The sequence below is a fragment of the Trifolium pratense genome, linkage group LG3 (assembly GCF_020283565.1).
Source record: "Trifolium pratense cultivar HEN17-A07 linkage group LG3, ARS_RC_1.1, whole genome shotgun sequence".
Taxonomy (NCBI): domain Eukaryota; kingdom Viridiplantae; phylum Streptophyta; class Magnoliopsida; order Fabales; family Fabaceae; genus Trifolium; species Trifolium pratense.
The window spans coordinates 4,946,294-4,964,331 of record NC_060061.1 but is presented as its reverse complement, the minus strand read 5'-3'; the positions used below and the strand labels follow the sequence as shown (position 1 = coordinate 4,964,331).

General features: G+C 31.7%; 2 protein-coding genes across 2 annotated transcripts; both read right to left on the bottom strand.

The window, feature by feature from the left end:
* Positions 1 to 1,656: 1,656 nt before the first annotated feature.
* Positions 1,657 to 6,244, bottom strand: LOC123915564 (inactive protein kinase SELMODRAFT_444075-like). The gene is made up of 9 exons (XM_045966724.1): positions 5,315 to 6,244; positions 4,863 to 5,017; positions 4,688 to 4,782; positions 3,389 to 4,434; positions 3,143 to 3,303; positions 2,957 to 3,033; positions 2,718 to 2,865; positions 2,176 to 2,325; positions 1,657 to 2,010 (listed from the first exon to the last, which is right to left on the bottom strand). Exons 1-9 carry the CDS (start codon positions 5,505 to 5,507, stop codon positions 1,975 to 1,977), a joined length of 2,061 nt encoding a protein of 686 aa, XP_045822680.1. The 5' UTR covers positions 5,508 to 6,244; the 3' UTR covers positions 1,657 to 1,974.
* Positions 6,245 to 10,379: 4,135 nt separating this feature from the next.
* On the bottom strand, positions 10,380 to 14,087 carry LOC123915563 (inorganic pyrophosphatase 2). Its single transcript, XM_045966723.1, has 4 exons — positions 14,069 to 14,087; positions 13,072 to 13,354; positions 12,620 to 12,821; positions 10,380 to 11,518 (listed from the first exon to the last, which is right to left on the bottom strand). The coding sequence occupies exons 2-4, from the start codon at positions 13,332 to 13,334 to the stop codon at positions 11,261 to 11,263; spliced, it is 723 nt and encodes a 240-aa protein (XP_045822679.1). The 5' UTR covers positions 13,335 to 13,354; positions 14,069 to 14,087; the 3' UTR covers positions 10,380 to 11,260.
* Between the last annotated feature and the right edge of the window lie 3,951 nt (positions 14,088 to 18,038).

Below are 18,038 nucleotides of genomic sequence, written 5' to 3'. Positions count from 1 at the left end.
CCTTTATAATATGGTCATTCAAGACCATTAAACTTGATATCATTTAGCAATCAAAACTCTCATAACATATCTTATGCGCCATATCATTCTATAAAACATTTCACCGATTATAAATTAATTTATGTCAATAGTAGGGTTAAAAACATATACTTACATGAACATCCATTTCATATGCTTCTTGAACGGCAGGGATGCAACAAAAGACAAAAATAAAAGTTTCTTTAATCTCCTTCTCTCTTATTCACATGGGAAAAAAAATAGTCATCTTTACATTATTCAATAAAATAAAATAAGATGGAAAGTTAGAAAATTAAACTACAAAACGATATATCAATAAAGATATTGTTTGAAGAAAATGATATTGGTCTAAAATAATAAATTATGCTTAAAAAAATCTATAGCAACAAAAACATCCATAGCAACAATTTACGTCAAGCTACTATAAATCCATTAAAATTACCTTTTCATATAGGAAGTATTCTTTCAATAAAATTCTCTTATTTCAAAAACCTGTTATGTTAGTTTAAAGAAAGGTTAACCATAAAAAATTACAAAATATTAGAAGAAGATATATATGAAAAGGTATTAAAAAATAAAGTGGAAGAATTAAACAAAATACGGTTTGCATGCACCTTTGCTAACTTTTATATGCTTGGCTATAGCGATAGAGATGCATAAATTTAAATTTAAATCTATTTAATAGCATAATAGATAGTTAGGAATATGAATCAAAATTTACATAACGTAGGTAGCAATTCACAAAAAATGCAACCGATCAGTCTTAGCAATCAAAATTTACATAAATTGAAAAACACCAATTAGTATACTTGACTGTTATGAATATGAACCACAACATACATAACGTAGGTAGCAATTCACAAAAAATGCAACCGATCAGTTTTAGCAAAAGGCCTTATCTCATGATGTATTGAATTCAAGTTAATAGTGGTGAATTACATGGAGGGCAATAATTTTATTTTATTTTTTGTAATAAAAGCAATGTGACACATAAGCATCAACTATTGTTTAGAAAAAGAAAAAAATAGGAAGCTTTGTTAGGCTGCCACATCAGCAAAAAAAAGTTTGCTTTACCATTATATATAGATAGAAGATATATAGATATATAGATAGGGGTTTGACATCTTCCAAAACCATTAGATGTTGCACATAATTTTATTGAATTTTTATAAAGCTTTTATCAAGATTGATGATGTCTCAGTTGACTTAAAAAATGCATCAATATTTGAATAGTTTTACGTGATGAGAGTCGTCGTCAATTTAAAAGTTAAATCTTAGTATTAGTCTTCTCTCAAATTTCGGATGTACCAAGAGAAGGTCGTAAGTCTCTTATGTGTTACATCGATGACATTCGACATAAATTCAAAATACGACATGAATAGCATAAAAACTATTCACAAGAAACAAGTTGAATGAGATGTTTTCATTTAAGCTTATGGTAGTCTCTTACTTTGTGATCAATGTTTTGCTGCCATTTTGACAATGCATAATATGATTAGGCTAATGTTGTTCAGCTCTTACTTTCATTGGTAAGATTCTTCAATCAGGAGAACTATCTTTGTGAATAACTGAATGCAACACCTACTCCTGCAATTATTGGCTCCTGTAAAAAAAATTCAATATGACAGAATGTAATTGTTTCAGGAAATTTTCATTACTGGATAGGATAAACCAAAACTGGAATATTGTTCTGTACAATGAGCTAAATTCCGATTTCGTTAGTTATACTATGTTCCTCTCCCCTCCACAAAATCGTCGATAGATACTATTATTTACATCACTAAACCAAAAAAATTACTAGTAAAAAGAAGAAATGCAAGAAGCTTTAAACTTGTGCACTCTCCACCTATAAAAAGAACCTCAACCTCCCTCCATGTTTTCCTCTGCACACACAGCATTGTCCTTTGTTTTCTGCTATGGTCTGATACACTCGGGAAATGTAAAAATGATCGGCAATCACATGAGAATGTCACCTTCAAGCATCTTGAGCACCTATGAGACAACACAAAAAATGAGGTTGTGGAGATGGAGATGGAGATGGATGAATAGTTGTAATTAAACATCAATGTTCTGAAAGATGAATGTGTATAGAATGATCCATGAGTTATGGTCCCTCATAGACAAACTATAAATATGTAAATTAATTAATTTTCCTACCTGAGACACACGAGGCCTTAAATGAGGATCCCGTCGAATGCACATAGAGGAACACTGCATCATGCGATAAACCTCTTGATCAACATAGCTGTTTCCTATGCTCGGATCTACAAGTTTATGAATGGCTTGTTCTTCAAGCAACGGGCGTGCCTATACAAATATTTGAACCGTAAACAATGACGAATAAATAGTTTTAAATGGATCAGTTTTTGTTTCATGAGAAAAGCATATCATAGCAGACTGTTATTATCGAAGATGTAATCAATACTACTTTCAAAGATGCTACTAGCAACTCTCTTTAAAACACTATGCGTGATTCTTGGAAATTCACAGGGGTCCGCCACTTCGGAAATGAGATCTACGTGATTTAGTGGAATCCACACAGACTTTATCCAATCAAAGAGAAATAATTGAAAAGAGAGTTTTACACGACGTGTTTCTCTTTCATGTTTATGACACTAGACTCATTATAAACCACCTTTGTCCCTAAATATAAGCAAAACGGCGCTGCTTATAAAAGAGATAGGGATAGTAAATCTTACCCATTCACTAAGGCATTGCTGGCCCCTCGGCCGACTAATATCCACAGCTTTCCGACCGGTCACAAGTTCCAGTAATACTATCCCAAATGAGTACACATCAGCTTTTTCAGTAATTTGACCACTTTGAGCATATTCTGGTGCCAAATACCTAAAGGAACAACAAAATTTCTTTCATTACATTTCACAACTAATCATAACAAAATGAGATGAAAAATAAATTGGATTTCATCTAGCACTACCCAAATGTTCCTATCACCCTAGTTTCGACGCCCATATCTCCGTCTGGTTGCCACCTAGCAAGTCCAAAATCTCCCACCTAAATCCAATAATTGCCGGTTAGTCGAGACATACAAATAAACAATCATTTATCAGCAATGGCTGCAAAAATAATAAGTCAATAATGTACATAAGTAAATAAGGCGTACTAATGCTTCAAAATCGTGAGTGAGGAGGATATTGTTAGGTCGCAAATCACGGTGTACAATGCAACCAACTCTACATTCTTCATGAAGATATCTCAAACCACGTGCTGCTCCAACCGCAATTTTTTGGCGTGCAGACCAATCCAACACATTCTGCATTCGTCCTGCAAATCCAAATGGTCCCATAAATTTTTTTGCCATGATGTTATGAATGTAGTTTTAAATTATTTAGAATACAAGGGAAGTTACCGTAGAGATGAGAATCGAGCGATCCATTGCAGATATACTCATAAACTAGCAATCTTCTTCCATCCTCGACACAGAAACCAGTTAGCATCACAACATTGCGGTGTTGTGCGCAGCTTAAGACCTCTACTTCTGAGCAAAATTCTTTATCTCCTTGAGTACTGGCTAATTTATACTGCTTGACAGCAACAACTTGTCCGTCTGGCAGGACACCACGGTGTACAGAACCAAAACCACCTTCGGCCAAGAAGTTTGCTTGCGAAAAACCACCTGTGGCGAGCTGTAGTTCCGCAAACGTAAACCACCTTGGAGGATTCCCAAATGCAGGTGCTTTGTGTTGACAAATAGAGCACAGTGGAGGAGGTCCATGAGGTGCATTTCTGGCTAGTGAAATTGCTTCTCTAACACTCTTGCTCAAGTTCACATCAATTTTACAAGTAGGCTTTCCATAGATATGATCTTGATCCAACATCGTCAATTTCTGAAGCAAAGATTCATAGGTAGAAACCAAAGACTTATCACTAGATCTTTTGATATTTTCTTCGTGTTTTGAGAACTCGCCGTCTACACAAATCATATTTGAAATCCATGGCTGAAAAGATGAACTTTTGGATGATGAACTTAGCTTTTCACTCTCCGAGTCAGATACAATATCCTCGAGGTTTGTCAGTCCCTCGTGAACAACAAAGGGAAAACATCTCCTCCGTCTTTCGTAATTGTCAGAATGGAAAAATGGCGATGTTCCAGGATCTGAGCTCGATATCGACGCTGTTCCAATATCAGTAGTTACAGTCAATGGTGGTGAGCCTTGTTCTGGACTACTAGCCGGAGTAACTGATGGACCTTTAATTATATCTGAATGTTCAAAATTGTCTTTTAAGCTTCTTGTGTATGCATTCGGCTCCAACAAAAATGTACAATCTCTATCAAGTTCCTTCTTAGGCGAACTATTCAAATTCAAGCGTAGAATCTTTGGGTGAGAATGCTTCATAATTACAATATTGCAATGCAGCTCGTCCATGCAGTATTTCTTTTCACCTTTCAATTTTCTACAATTGCCAAAGAACAAATGATTTTTTTCCACTCATAAATAATTTGGAAAATTTTATAGTAGAAACAGTCTATTACTCATAAATAATCTATAGGACTAATAGGAGTACATTGTATTGCATATAAGGGACAGTTCAAATCCCCTCAGAAACAGTTGTAAAATGGTGATTCGTGTCACTTTCTAGATGCATTAAACAAGAACACAACCTCTAAGAAATAAGTAATGTGGAAAATACAAAGCACTCTTATTACCTGTCCAATATAACCCAGCTTGACTGCACTCTCTTGGCTTCAGCAGCCACCGCGCCACACGAAGAGCCAGAAAGAATCTTCACTCTAATCTTTATCTGTCCAAATGTTCGAAAGGTTACAAAAGCTGAATTGCAGAGACACATATAACTGGAAATTATTAGAGATATGTTCCAACCTTCTCAGGATCATAGAAATCATGTAGTTGAAGCACTAATTGAGAACATGAATTTGTAATATCTTCTTTCTGATCTGAAACCGTTCCTAATCGCGATGTCCAGTGATTAGTGGCACAATCAGTAGTAAATCTTGAAAACCCCCATACTTTTTTTCCTGTAAAATGCACATATATTATAATCACAATCAATCATAAACCTTATTACCACAATGTTTACAACAAGATTGTTCAGATCTCAATCAACTTCAACCTCACCCTATATATATATTCTCTACCTCATTTTAAATATACAAGTTCTTAATTCTAATTTTAATTTTCACTTTCCTCAAAGTAATCAATATTAAGGGATAACACAAAAAAGATACAAAAGCTGCAAAAACAGAAGCATAGTATGAAATTGTAAACAAAATTGAATTGAAAAAGAAAAGAATGAAAGAGATTAATGACAATACTTGATGAAAGTGCAGGAATGATAACCAAAAGCTTAATGCAATCTCCAGGTTGAACAACATGAGTCAAAGCCCAAACCAAAGCAGTTCTTGAAATATCTTTTGAAGCTTTAACAGCAACAACAATAACCTTAGAAGAAGAAGAAGAAGAAGAACTCATATCTTCATCATAATGATGACCCTTTTGTCTATTCATTTCAAGTTTTCAACTTTACAACAAAAATCAAATCTCAGAATCCATCTGAAATGTTAAATCAACTACCCAGAAGAAAAAAAAAAGTTTCAAAAAAAAGTTAAAAAAAAAGTACAAAAAAACAAAAGAAAGAAAAAACAAATAGAAACAGACAATGGACACAAAGTTCAAGAATCAAGACACTTTAATCAAACAACAACGTTGCCGTTAAAGCACACAAAAATGTAACAAGTAGTGTTGTATTGTAGCAGTGTGACAGGAACTATAGAGACATTAGAAGAAGAAGAAGAAGAAAGAGACATTATAAAGAAAACAATGACAAAGTGAACATGTTGAATGTGTGAAGATGAAACAGAATTTGTTTTCATGTAAGCCAAGCTGTATAGGGTACCCTATCAACTTTTATTGCCATTTTTTTGTAACAGTTTTTATGTACAATGATTGCAGAAATCAGAATATAAAGTGAAGTTCATTTAATTGAATTTAAAGAATTTATTATGTTAATAAAAATGGATCATGTGAAACTAATGATGAAACAAAGAAATGAGTAGACAATTTATGTGTGAGTGTGTGGGACAAATCCGTTTGGTAATCCCAAAATTAAATGAGAAGGGTTACATTATTGATTATTATTAGCACTGAATTTAGAGTCCTTACGAGTTCACAAAAGTTTTAAGCTCTTTTTAGATCATCGTGTGTGTTTGGTTCCAGAGAAAGAAAATGGGAAAAGAGAAGGATACGGATTCTAATGGATGTATTTGGATTAGCTTTAGTCCAAGTACTCCCTTCGGATACAAATGAGCAAAAGTCAACTACTTTTAAACTAATTAATACTACTATTCCTAATATACCTTTATTTAATCATTTCACTTTTCAAAAGTTTATGTGATTTTCAAGGCATAAATCACTTTTCAAAGGGTAATATAGTAAACTTAACTCATGTTTTGCATTAAATCAAGAAAATTAACTACACTTAACTAAATTTATTAAACACCGCGTAAACGGTTATTTTTTCTTATATTTATGCCCGGAGGGAGTACATCCATTGGAATCCGTGTTTTTCTCTCTTCTCATTTTCTTTATCTCAAACCAAACACTTAGTGAAAAAATGATTGAAAATTCAAGACACATAAATGAAGGTATCAGGTTTCGGACTTCGATTACAACATTCGACTTAACAATTTAACAATTTTGACATTGAGTTAAATTAGAATTTGTGAACTAGCAGAGATTTATTTAAGCTAATAGGGATCAAATTTATTAGGTACTCCCTCCCGGGATGAAAAAAATGACTGACTAGTGGAGACCACTCCTCCTTGTATAGTTACCCTCTCTTCTTACATGTGGGCTCTATCATTTTATTTTATTTTATTTTATTTTAACGGTCAAAGCATGCATTCAATTCAAGGAAAGAAAATCCATACAAACAGGAACAAGAACAAGATCCAAAGTGTTTTGCTACTCCTACTAAACAATGAGCAGCTGTATTTTTACATCTTCTAAGATGATCACTATTGTGGATGGTTACTAAAAGTTAACAAAATAATTAGTTGTGTAAATAAATTTTATTATTCCATACTATTTGCCATTTTAAAATATCAATGATGTATTTAAATTTTTTTTTTGGGTTACTCTTATTTATTGAATTAGTCGAACTAAAATGAACAGTAAAAATCAAAAGTAAAAAATTGATATTTGCAAGGATAAAAAAAAAATTACATGTGGTATATTTATTGAGATTAAAAATATATTTAAATTATTCCTGTAAAAAATAATAATATTTTAGTTCATATTATTTTGCATTGAAAAATAGTTTACATTACCTTTAAAAAATCTTAATATGAAATGAAGGAATGGAGTATCAAATGTATCGCTTGAACATAGGGAAATGGATATTAAAAAAAGTAGTACTAGCAAGTATTATAATTAGCAAGTGGTTTAACTTGAAAATCACACTAACAAAGCCTTAAATAACGTGGCATTGATGACATAACATGTGAATTTTATAATTAGTTGGGTACCTTTCTATTGCAAGTAACTAAGGACTAAGCCTCTTAGAAAGTTCCAATTACTATTAAAATTAAGATTGTTTAATTTCAATGTACTGCATATACTTTTTTTTTACAATAATTTGATGTACTATATACTTCTATATAGAAGTTCCAACAACTATTATGATTTAAGACTATTTAAATTGAAAGTACTATGCTACTATATAGTATCTGTAATTATATTCGGCACGAAATTGCAGCTTACGTCAATCCCCACTTAATACTTGATGGATAGACCTATTAAAAATGTTGCTTTCATGTGTATATGTGGTGCCAAAATTGGATTAATTATCAAACGGTGGAAACCTTTCCATAGTGCATACAAATAGAATGGCCAAAATCCAACAATTGAATTGACTACATGCTAACCAATTTTATTGGGTTTGGTTGATGCAATGGAGTCAACACAAGAATGCATCTTTGGTGACTGAAAGTGAAAATTTGAGGTCATATTCTTGGGACTCACCTCAGATTATCTATCTAGTCGACTAAACTTCCTATCGAGGGCTAAAGCACGACTCCTTGACTCATCTTGTTGTTACGTGAGATCCCGTCTCAAAATCCCAACCAGATTATCCAATCACTATATCTAGTGATCTCTGGTACCACTAGGGTCACAACTCAAGCATATAAATACTTATACATACATGGTCCAAAGTCCATTTAAATCATGATCAACTGTTAGACTATATTTGGATAGGTGGTAAAGGATGGAATGGAATGGAATAGAGTGGTAACTAACTAAGTTCCATTGTTTGGATTTGCAAAAAATGAATGGAGTGGAATGGAACACAATGGAACTCATTCCATCCCATACCATCCAATCTTCTAATTTTCTTTCCCCTCCAAATTGGGGTGTATGCAATGGAATGAATATTTATAAAATATATCCAAACAATAGAATGGTATTTATACTCCATTCCGCTCCGTTCCACTCCATTCCATTTTGTTCCATTCCGCTCCATTCCATTTTGTACCACCAATCCAAACATAGTTTCCTACAGAATTTGGGGACTGGTTTACTGTTATTTTCCTGCAGAAAATGGGACTGGTTTAACGTTATTTTCCAGCAGAATTTGGAACTGATTTGCTAACATAGCAATGGCTTTAACCAACTTAGGACATTCAGAGAACACTTACGTAAAAAATTATTTATAGAGTGAACACTTACGTAGAAATTATCTATAAACAAAAATTTTACGTTGGCAGAAAATATGTTTTATGTCAACTTAACAACTTCAATTGACTTTCAATAGAATTGCGTTTCAAGGTGTCCCGCAAGGCTCATCCGCCTTACGAGGTCCACCAATGGCACGTGCCTCTAGGGGAGGGTGGGCAAAGGGGAGCAAAACAAGCAATAGAACAGACATATGTTTTATACCGATAAAGATTACATGTGCAGGTTCGTAATACTTAACTCAAGTGACAATGTCAAAATTGCTAGATTGAACATCTTTATCTCAATTTGAATAAAAAAAACTTTGCCCGTTGTGAGTTTTAGGTAGTGCTGACCACATGAAAAAGAGTACATGTGCTCAATTAATAGCAATTGCTGTATGGTTTTTATTACTAGAGTACTACTACTACTACCTGTACACTGTCAAGCCACACAAACCCACAAGTGAGAGTGAGACTAGATCGGCACAAACTTTCATTCAAACTGAGTTTATGTTTTCTCAGTTCTCACGTGTCCAGCTTTATGATGAGTATTGAGTTCATTAAACTATGTTGCTTTCATAGTTTCATTGATGCCACCGAATTTATCAAGTACCCATGATTAATTCTTCCAATTAAAACATCAAAAATATGGTTTCTTTTGAAAACTATAAGTATATTTTTCCATGATTGTAAACAAAATGAAAAACAAATCCTTAAGATTACACCCTTTAAATCTCTTTCCATTTAATCAGAAATCATGAGCTCAAATCCAACATGCAACAAGGTTAAGACCCTTAAAAGAAAAGTTTTGTCACTCATTGTGGTCTACTCAACTCCAAAACGTGTAAAGAATATTTGGTTCACACTAAATACTAATGCAGTTAACTATATCGACTAATCTTTAAATAGTGAGGGATAGGGGTAAAAAAAAATTGTCAAAGTAAGCTAGCTTCAAATTATGGCAAATGTTGGAAGGGAATATTAGAAGCCATAAACTTACAAAAGCAAAAAAAGAAAGTGGCCATGTGTGTGTATGTAGTTTTAAAATTTTGCTAATGTCAAGAGAATCAATGAAGGCATAGGAACATTAGAAAATAATGTTGTAGTTTTATAATTAATCTCTTAGTTGGCAATAAAGTATGCAAATGCAATTAGGTTAGATGTCTAAATTCAACCTTATGTGGATTACACATATATCACACATATTTGTTAAGAAACTAAGACATATTTTACAAAGTCACTTTCAACAAATAATGATGAATGACTCCAATAGCAAGTAAACAAGAAAAATAATCATCTTCTAAAACAGCAGAACAATGATCAAATACAACAATTACACAAGCTCTCAGGAAATTACTACAGGCAAAAAAAAAAAAATAGCAGCATACATAGCATAGCCAAAGATAATGAAAATAATTAGAATTTAGAATTTAGTTAAAATTTTGTTGCTATTATAGCCAAGCCTACACCAGAAGAAACAGATCCATTAAAAGCTTCTACAAGCACATTTACAAAAAAATTATAGACTAGAATTTGGTTCTTATCACATATAAACAACTTTCTTAATATAAGCTTTTTCTAATTGTATTACTTACAACAAAGAAGACTGTATAGGTAACTCTAAGCATCTCATTTTTTGAGTAAAAAGTGAAGACAGCAAAGAAAATTTAGAACAATTAAATGCTTAATTTAGATAAATGTGGCACAGTTACCCTTTACTCATTCCCCAGTATACTAGAAACTATTGCCCCTTAACTTGAGACATAATAGACAAGAGAGTCTTCAAAGTTGGAGGGCCAAAATTGAATTTTCCAGACTCAGGTTGTTTGTTTAGACACTTGCAATTTGGTCCCTATTGATGTGGCACATACGTGGAGAGCAGTTGGCATCCTATGTGGCAAATCATCATAGTCAGAGACGTCAATTGATAGACGTCATCTTTTGGACTAACGCAAGCGATACTGTGATAGACACCGTTCACTTTCAGAGATGTATTTTGATTTTCAATGTAATTACGGACCAAATTAATAGCGTGTGCCGCCCACTTAAATATACTATCAACCAGGAGGAAATTTGTAAAAATGCAAGTTTCTAGTAGAGCACCATCAGCCTTCTGATGTATACGAGCAAATAGAGAAAAAGTAATTTTCTACTAACTGATCAACATTACATAATTAGGATAAAAATAAGCATGCATTCAGGTATGTTTCTTTAAAAAATTAAAACTAATTGAGAAATGTTTTGAAAACCAAAATAGTGGTTTTTCATTCTCTGATAGAACTGGAGCATTAGGTATTATAGTTCTGCCTTCTGATGTTTACAAATCACACCAACCAGTTATGAAGGACAAACAAAACAATGCATGCTAGATGGATTTCTACTAATATTGATCCATCCAAATATTTCTGTATGTTGAAAAGGGAATAGAAACAGGAATTATTTGTGAGAATGCAACTTGTCCAGAGAACCAAATCGAGTTTAAGGTGCTAGCAATGCTACCTATCGGAGGAACGGGAGTGTAATTCATGCAGCCATGTACCTTTTGAGCTATGTGACTAATTTTTTGACAAGGTTGAGTAGTATGTTCTCCAACTCTTCCCCATTGCTCCAATCATGAACTGTTGCATGAACTAGTTTTGGGTCAGTGCCAATCCTGTCCCATAAGGGATAATTCTTCCTAGGCATCACAAAATCACCTCCCTTGAGCTTCAAAGTAGGGCAATAATCACCTGCTCCATCTCCAACGTAGATGAATCTTGCTTCACTTTCAGGTAAAGAACCTCGGATTCGGTCTATTATCAAACCCTGAGATGGAATAGAAGACAAAATCAAAAACATTGAAGTTGAAAGGATCACATGACATGATGCAATATATAGATTTCAATTTGCAAGTTGTATATATAAGCAGGAATTTCACTAGCTGGATGGAGAGTAGAAATTTTGATACTTCCTGGACCATTTTATCAACTGTTTTAGTACAAATGCTTTAGCTTGTGTACTCAACTCAACTATGAAATATGCAAGAGTAATTAAGTGCTTAGATTCATGCCAAATTAATGTTAAAACTAATTTTGTTTTGCCTATAAGTAATTTTGAGTAAAAATCTAAATTTTGATTATTTTGATATTTTCAATCAAAATTGATTTTGACTCCAAAACTTAGTTCAATTAGTAGTTATAATCAAGGTTTTTAAATAAAGGTTCGAAGCCGTGATCTGGGTCACGACATAACAGTTTTTTATGTTGCCGAAACTGCAAGGCAACTGCAATTGAGGCCGCATCGGCCACATTTGACAATGATTATCTGCAATATCAAGAATCGTGGCGTGATTGCAACTGTTTACCCGACCACTTTTGAAACCCTGGTTATCACATAAAATCAATTTTACATACAAACATAATTGTAGTTCTTTCACCACAAGTCATATGTTTTGGTTCAAGCAGCTCAAGCTTCGCAAACATAACAAACTAGTAATACAAAGAGTCATTTTGATTTGCAAAAGGTGGGACAGAACAGCACAAGACAGAACATGACAAATATTTAAGGTGTTGAACAACTTTTTGTTGTGCACAATGTCCGGTGGACAAAAGGTCATTTTGGTATCTTAGGCATCTTATTATACTTGGGACAAAAATTTGTCATGTTGTTTAGTGAGCGACAAGAATTTCATCATTCCTCCCAATTTGTACGCCTCAGAAACAATTTTAAAATTAAACATAGGTACAACTTAAATTGTCTTGTTCAGTCTCTTTAATTTTTTAACAAATCAAATGCACTCAAAACTAAGTTCACTTCAAAACATGTTGAGCAAAACTAACCTAAACATACCCCAAGTCCGGAGAGTATTGACTAGCGAGGTAAAACACCAAAGAGAATTGGTTGAAGAATAGGGAGTGAAGTATATACCTTGCACATATTTGGAGGGCAGAGTTGACAACCATGAGGAGGCAATGTTGAATCATGAAATGGAGTGACATGAAGGCAACCCTTTTCATCAACAAATGATGGGTTTGTATTGATTTCTGAAAAACATCCTAAAAGATTATGATGTTCAAGAATAGTCTTAATATAGAACATATTAGCATCACTGATTATCCTTAAATCACACCTGAAAAAATCAAATTAAATATTTTTATAGCACATAAAGTTAAGAAATACTAAGGAACTATGAATCACGGACACTCCTCAGATTATGAGTGTCCCAGTGTCAGACACGCGCCGGTGTCAGACACCGACATAGACAGTCATGATTACACTGAATTATGTCATTTTCTCAATGGGTCAGTGTTCGTGTTATGTCTGGTGTCTGTGATTGATAGCTAAGGAAGAAGAGAAATAGTGGTAATTGAAGTACGTACCCAAGAGATTGTGCAGATTTGATGGCGGAAGCGATGTTAGGATGCAAGAAAGCACGTTGAAGGCATTGTGCGATGTTATCTGTGGTGATTCCTTTGGAGTGAAGCTCATTCATGATGGTGTCCATGAGAGATGTCCATGATGGGATGGTGGAGCGGATTTGGTTGAAAAAGTCGGTGAGACCCAATTCGTTGATGACCCATCTGTCACTGTCGTCGTCGATTATGGTCCGATCAAAGTCCAAAACCACCACCACTTTCACCATTTTCGTAACGTGCCACCTATCTGCAACTCACCGGCCAAAGTGAACTATACAATCAATAATTATAATTAAGATTTTTTATATTCGCACCCCAAAAAATCTAGTTACACTCAAATTTTATTAAAATCAAAACTAGTAGTAATTCATAATACCAAAATTACATGTAAGTTGGGATTTGGATCCTGCTTTTTATGAATTCAATTACCTTATAACTTATTAGGTGACGGTTTTTAAAAATGAGTTTATAGTTTATTTTTTAAGCGCTATTTTAAGTAGCTTATGAACTTATAGTTTATCGCTTATAATTTTTTTCCAATTTTACCCCTGTGACTTGAAACAAATAAAATATTAATTGAATGTTTTTTTAATGTCATTTCATACTTATAAGCTATAGTCGCGTTAATTTTACTAAACACTACAAATTCAATCAATTGGCTTATTAGTTATAAAGCTAAAAGCTAGCTTATAAGCTAACTTCTATAAGCTCATCCGCTATAAGCTAGTTTATCAGTTATCCGCTATTTTTTACTGAACAGAACCTTATACTTTTTATTTAGCGTCAATCTAAATCATTCTTCTTTTTTTTTTCTTTCTATTTTAAACTATTTTTTTTCCTTCTTTATGAATATGAGGTTAAAGAGTGAGAGGATATAAATCCATGTAAATTGGTAGTCCGTTTACATAGTCTATGTAAATTCATTTTTGTGTGTATTTATGCATGAACTCAATTAACGTACCTGTAAGTTGAATTCACGCTTATTCCATGCAATTTAGGAACAACGATGTAAGAATATGTATCATACGTGTAATGAATTAATGTAAAATGTGTTTACATAACCGTATGTAGAGTAAATTCACACTTATACTAACAAACCCAAAAATAAACGTAAGAGTGGAACTCAAAATAACAATTTTTGAACTCAGAATCACATCTTTCCTACTTGAAAAACCTGCAAAAACGGAGAGAATGACAACGCGAAAAGGAGAACGGCGTTATGGGTGGAGCGAATGAGAGAAAAGGAGATGAAGGTAATGGCGAAAGGGAACAAACACATAATGAATGTTTTTAGAATACAATTGGAATTTTATTTATTTTAAAGAGTATTTTAGTCACTTTATGGTGTGATTAGGTTTTTGGGGTGTGACTAGAAAAATCATTGATTAATTGTACATTTTATTTGATTTTTTTTTTGTGTCTATAGACGAAGTGACAAGTATAATTGAAACTTACACGCACTGCGGGTTTATGAGTTTGAACTCGGATAAAGGTGTCCAATTTAACAATAGCATAAGGACAAAACTTATATGCATTGTTTTAGGTGCAACTTTTCCTGTTCATCTCACAAAAATATAGTTTTTGTATTTTTTAATTTAAAAAATAAAAAAAATGTTTTTAGATAAAAATAACTACTAAAAAATAAAAAGGTGTTCGATATTTTTATAACGAATACGAATTTTACAAAATCCACCGTTGGATAGAAAGTTTATATTGTTTAGATAATCCATTAATTTTTTAAAATTTTTTTGAAAATCATTTGATATGTTATCGAGACCCATCAAGATTAACGGTATTGAATAAAAATCCATAAACCGTTAATTTTGGCGGGTCTCAATAACATATCAAATGTTTTTTAATTTTTTTTTAAAAATTTATGGATGATCTATACGATATAAACTTTCTATCCAACGATGAATTTTGTAAAATACGTATTCGTTATAGTGTTTTCGGTGACTTGTGCATGGTGCACAACCTAAGTCATTTGTGCACCATAGACTTTGCCCTTCCTTATATTATATCTAGCGCATTAAGAAATTGTGTATATTATATTATGGCACTGTATTAAATTTGGTCCATAGCATAATTACATTTGAACTTTATGATGTTTTCTCTCTAGGCCTCCCATGTATATTTTATACCTCAAATATTCCAATTTTACTCTTGCTAAAAATTTCGGTTCGCATAAACCGAAGTTTTTTCTAGTTCAAATTCAGGGAAAATTCAGTTAACAGAAACCGAATTTTTTTTTCAAGAAAAAAAAATTCGGTTCGTAACAACCGAAGTTTTTATTAAAGAGCAAAAAAGTAAAACCCAATAGGAAAAAGAACCATAGAGAACCTAAAGAAAAGAGAAAACATCTAACTTTATTCCAAAGTGATAAAAGATTATCCAGAGTTCCTCTTTTGAACCGGACTTAAACCATTAGTCTCATAATAAAACTGTGTGTGTTATGAATCGACACACATTTTACAATTATTGTGGATGACTAATACACCATGTTTGCTTGAATAATCACGATCTCTCCACCATCTATATTTATAGGAATAATGTGCTATTATCCAAAAGTAATTATGATTTTACCTCTATCGACCCTTTCATTGTTGGACTAGCAAATTAGCAATTGTTCTCGAATTATATATTTAAATTTATACTCCCTCCGTCCAATTTTATAAGAACTATTTTACTAAATGATTATTCACTTATCTTGATTTGACCATATATTTCTAATAATATATAGATATAAATATTAGTATATAAGATATTGTTTGATTTGTTTTGACGAGTATTTTCAAAATATCAAGTTTTTATAATTTTTACCAATAGACAATTAAATATATTAATGATCAAAATTGTGTGTTGACATGATAATAGTCATGCAGATACACAAACCAAAATATTCCTTTTCTCTTTTAATAAAATTCATTGCATATTTCAAACATTATAAAAAGTTGATGTATTTGTACAAAAAAAAAAAATGACCGTGTACTATTTGATTAGGGTTGTAAACAAAAAAAAAAAGGGTAAATAGTGTTATACCCCCTGCAAAATAGGCAAGTTTTGCGTTACCCCCTGCAAAATATTTTTTTGAGATTACCCCCTGCAATGTCAAGATTCTTTGCGTTACCCCCCTGGCTTAACAAGTGGGCATATGACATGGAAAAATCTTGACGTGGCATGACACGTGGAAATTAATTTATTTTTTATTTATTTTTAATTGCCAACTCATTAATTAATGTGGGTTTTTAATTAAAAAAATGAAAAAAAAACTTAAAAGTTGTTATATTTTTATGAACTTACTTAAAAAAAAGTTTTGTTTTTTTTTTTTTGACTAAAAGTTGTTATTATATATATAAAAAAAAATTCTTATATATATATATATATATATATATATATATATATATATATATATATATATATATATATATATATATAATAACTAATAATATAGTAACAAAAAAAAAACGAAGATGAAAAAAAACTAATAATAATAATAGTAACAAAAAAACTAATAATAATAATAACTAATATTATTATTAGTTAAAATATGTGATTGCAGTTTTTTTTTTTGTTATATTAGTTAAAATATGTGATTGCAGTTTTTTTTTTTTGGTTACTCTATTATTATTAGTTATTATTATTAGTTTTTTGGTTACTATTATTATTATTAGTTTTTTTTCATCTTCGTTTTTTTTTTTTTGTTACTCTATTATTAGTTATTATATATATATATATAAGAATTTTTTTATATATATAATAACACTTTTAGTCAAAAAAAAAAAACAAAACTTTCTTTTAAGTAAGTTCATAAAAATATAAAAAATTTTAAGTTTTTTTTTTCATTTTTTTAATTAAAAACTCACATTAATTAATGAGTTGGCAATTAAAAATAAATAAAAAATAAATTAATTTCCACGTGTCATGCCACGTCAAGATTCTTTCCATGTCATATGCCCACTTGTTAAGCCAGGGGGGTAACGCAAAGAATCTTGACATTGCAGGGGGTAATCTCAAAAAAATATTTTGCAGGGGGGTAACGCAAAACTCGTCTATTTTGCAGGGAGTATAACACTATTTACCCAAAAAAAAATTATTGTTTGGGTATAAATGTAATATTAACTTTTTATATTTTAAGACAAATTAATGGTATTGATTAGAGTTGTGTTGTGTCTAAAAAAATGGATTAAAAATGCTTATAATTAGGATAAAAGAATATGCGTTTGTATCATGATCATATATACATGACTAGCATATGCATGCATCACGCATGGCTTATGCAATGTTCTCGTGTATTCAGCCTCCCATGTCAATTTCAATCACTTTAAAGTGCAAATGGCGCAAAAGGTAAGTAAGTAGGTTAATACGATGATAGCAATTTTACCCAATAATATTTAAAACAATTTCATAGTTCTAAAATATCACGACCATATACTAATTAAAATCTCATAATATAAAACATATTGTTTTGTTGGTAAAGATGTCACTGCCATATGTCCATCTTTAAAAGCAATTGACTTCTTTTATGATTAGTCATACATTGAATGACAATAACCATCAAACTCAAAATTGACCAAAAGACAATTTTCTCAATATATCGAAACTGCTGATGCTAATTTTATTTAGTTGGAACTATTGTGTCATTTTTTATTATTTTATATATATATATATATATATATATATATATATATATATATATATATATATATATATATATATCTTGGTTACCAAATAAGCCATGTATGTTTTTCATTGGACTCAATATACTTAATGTGCGTATAAATGATTATTTTTTGTTAAATAGTTTAATGAGGTGGTACATATTTTTCCACGTATATTAATTTTGTTAATCATCATATTCATGAGCCATATATATTTTAATGGGCAACACATTTTCAATGATTTTGTATTTTTCACTTTAGAGATGATTGTTG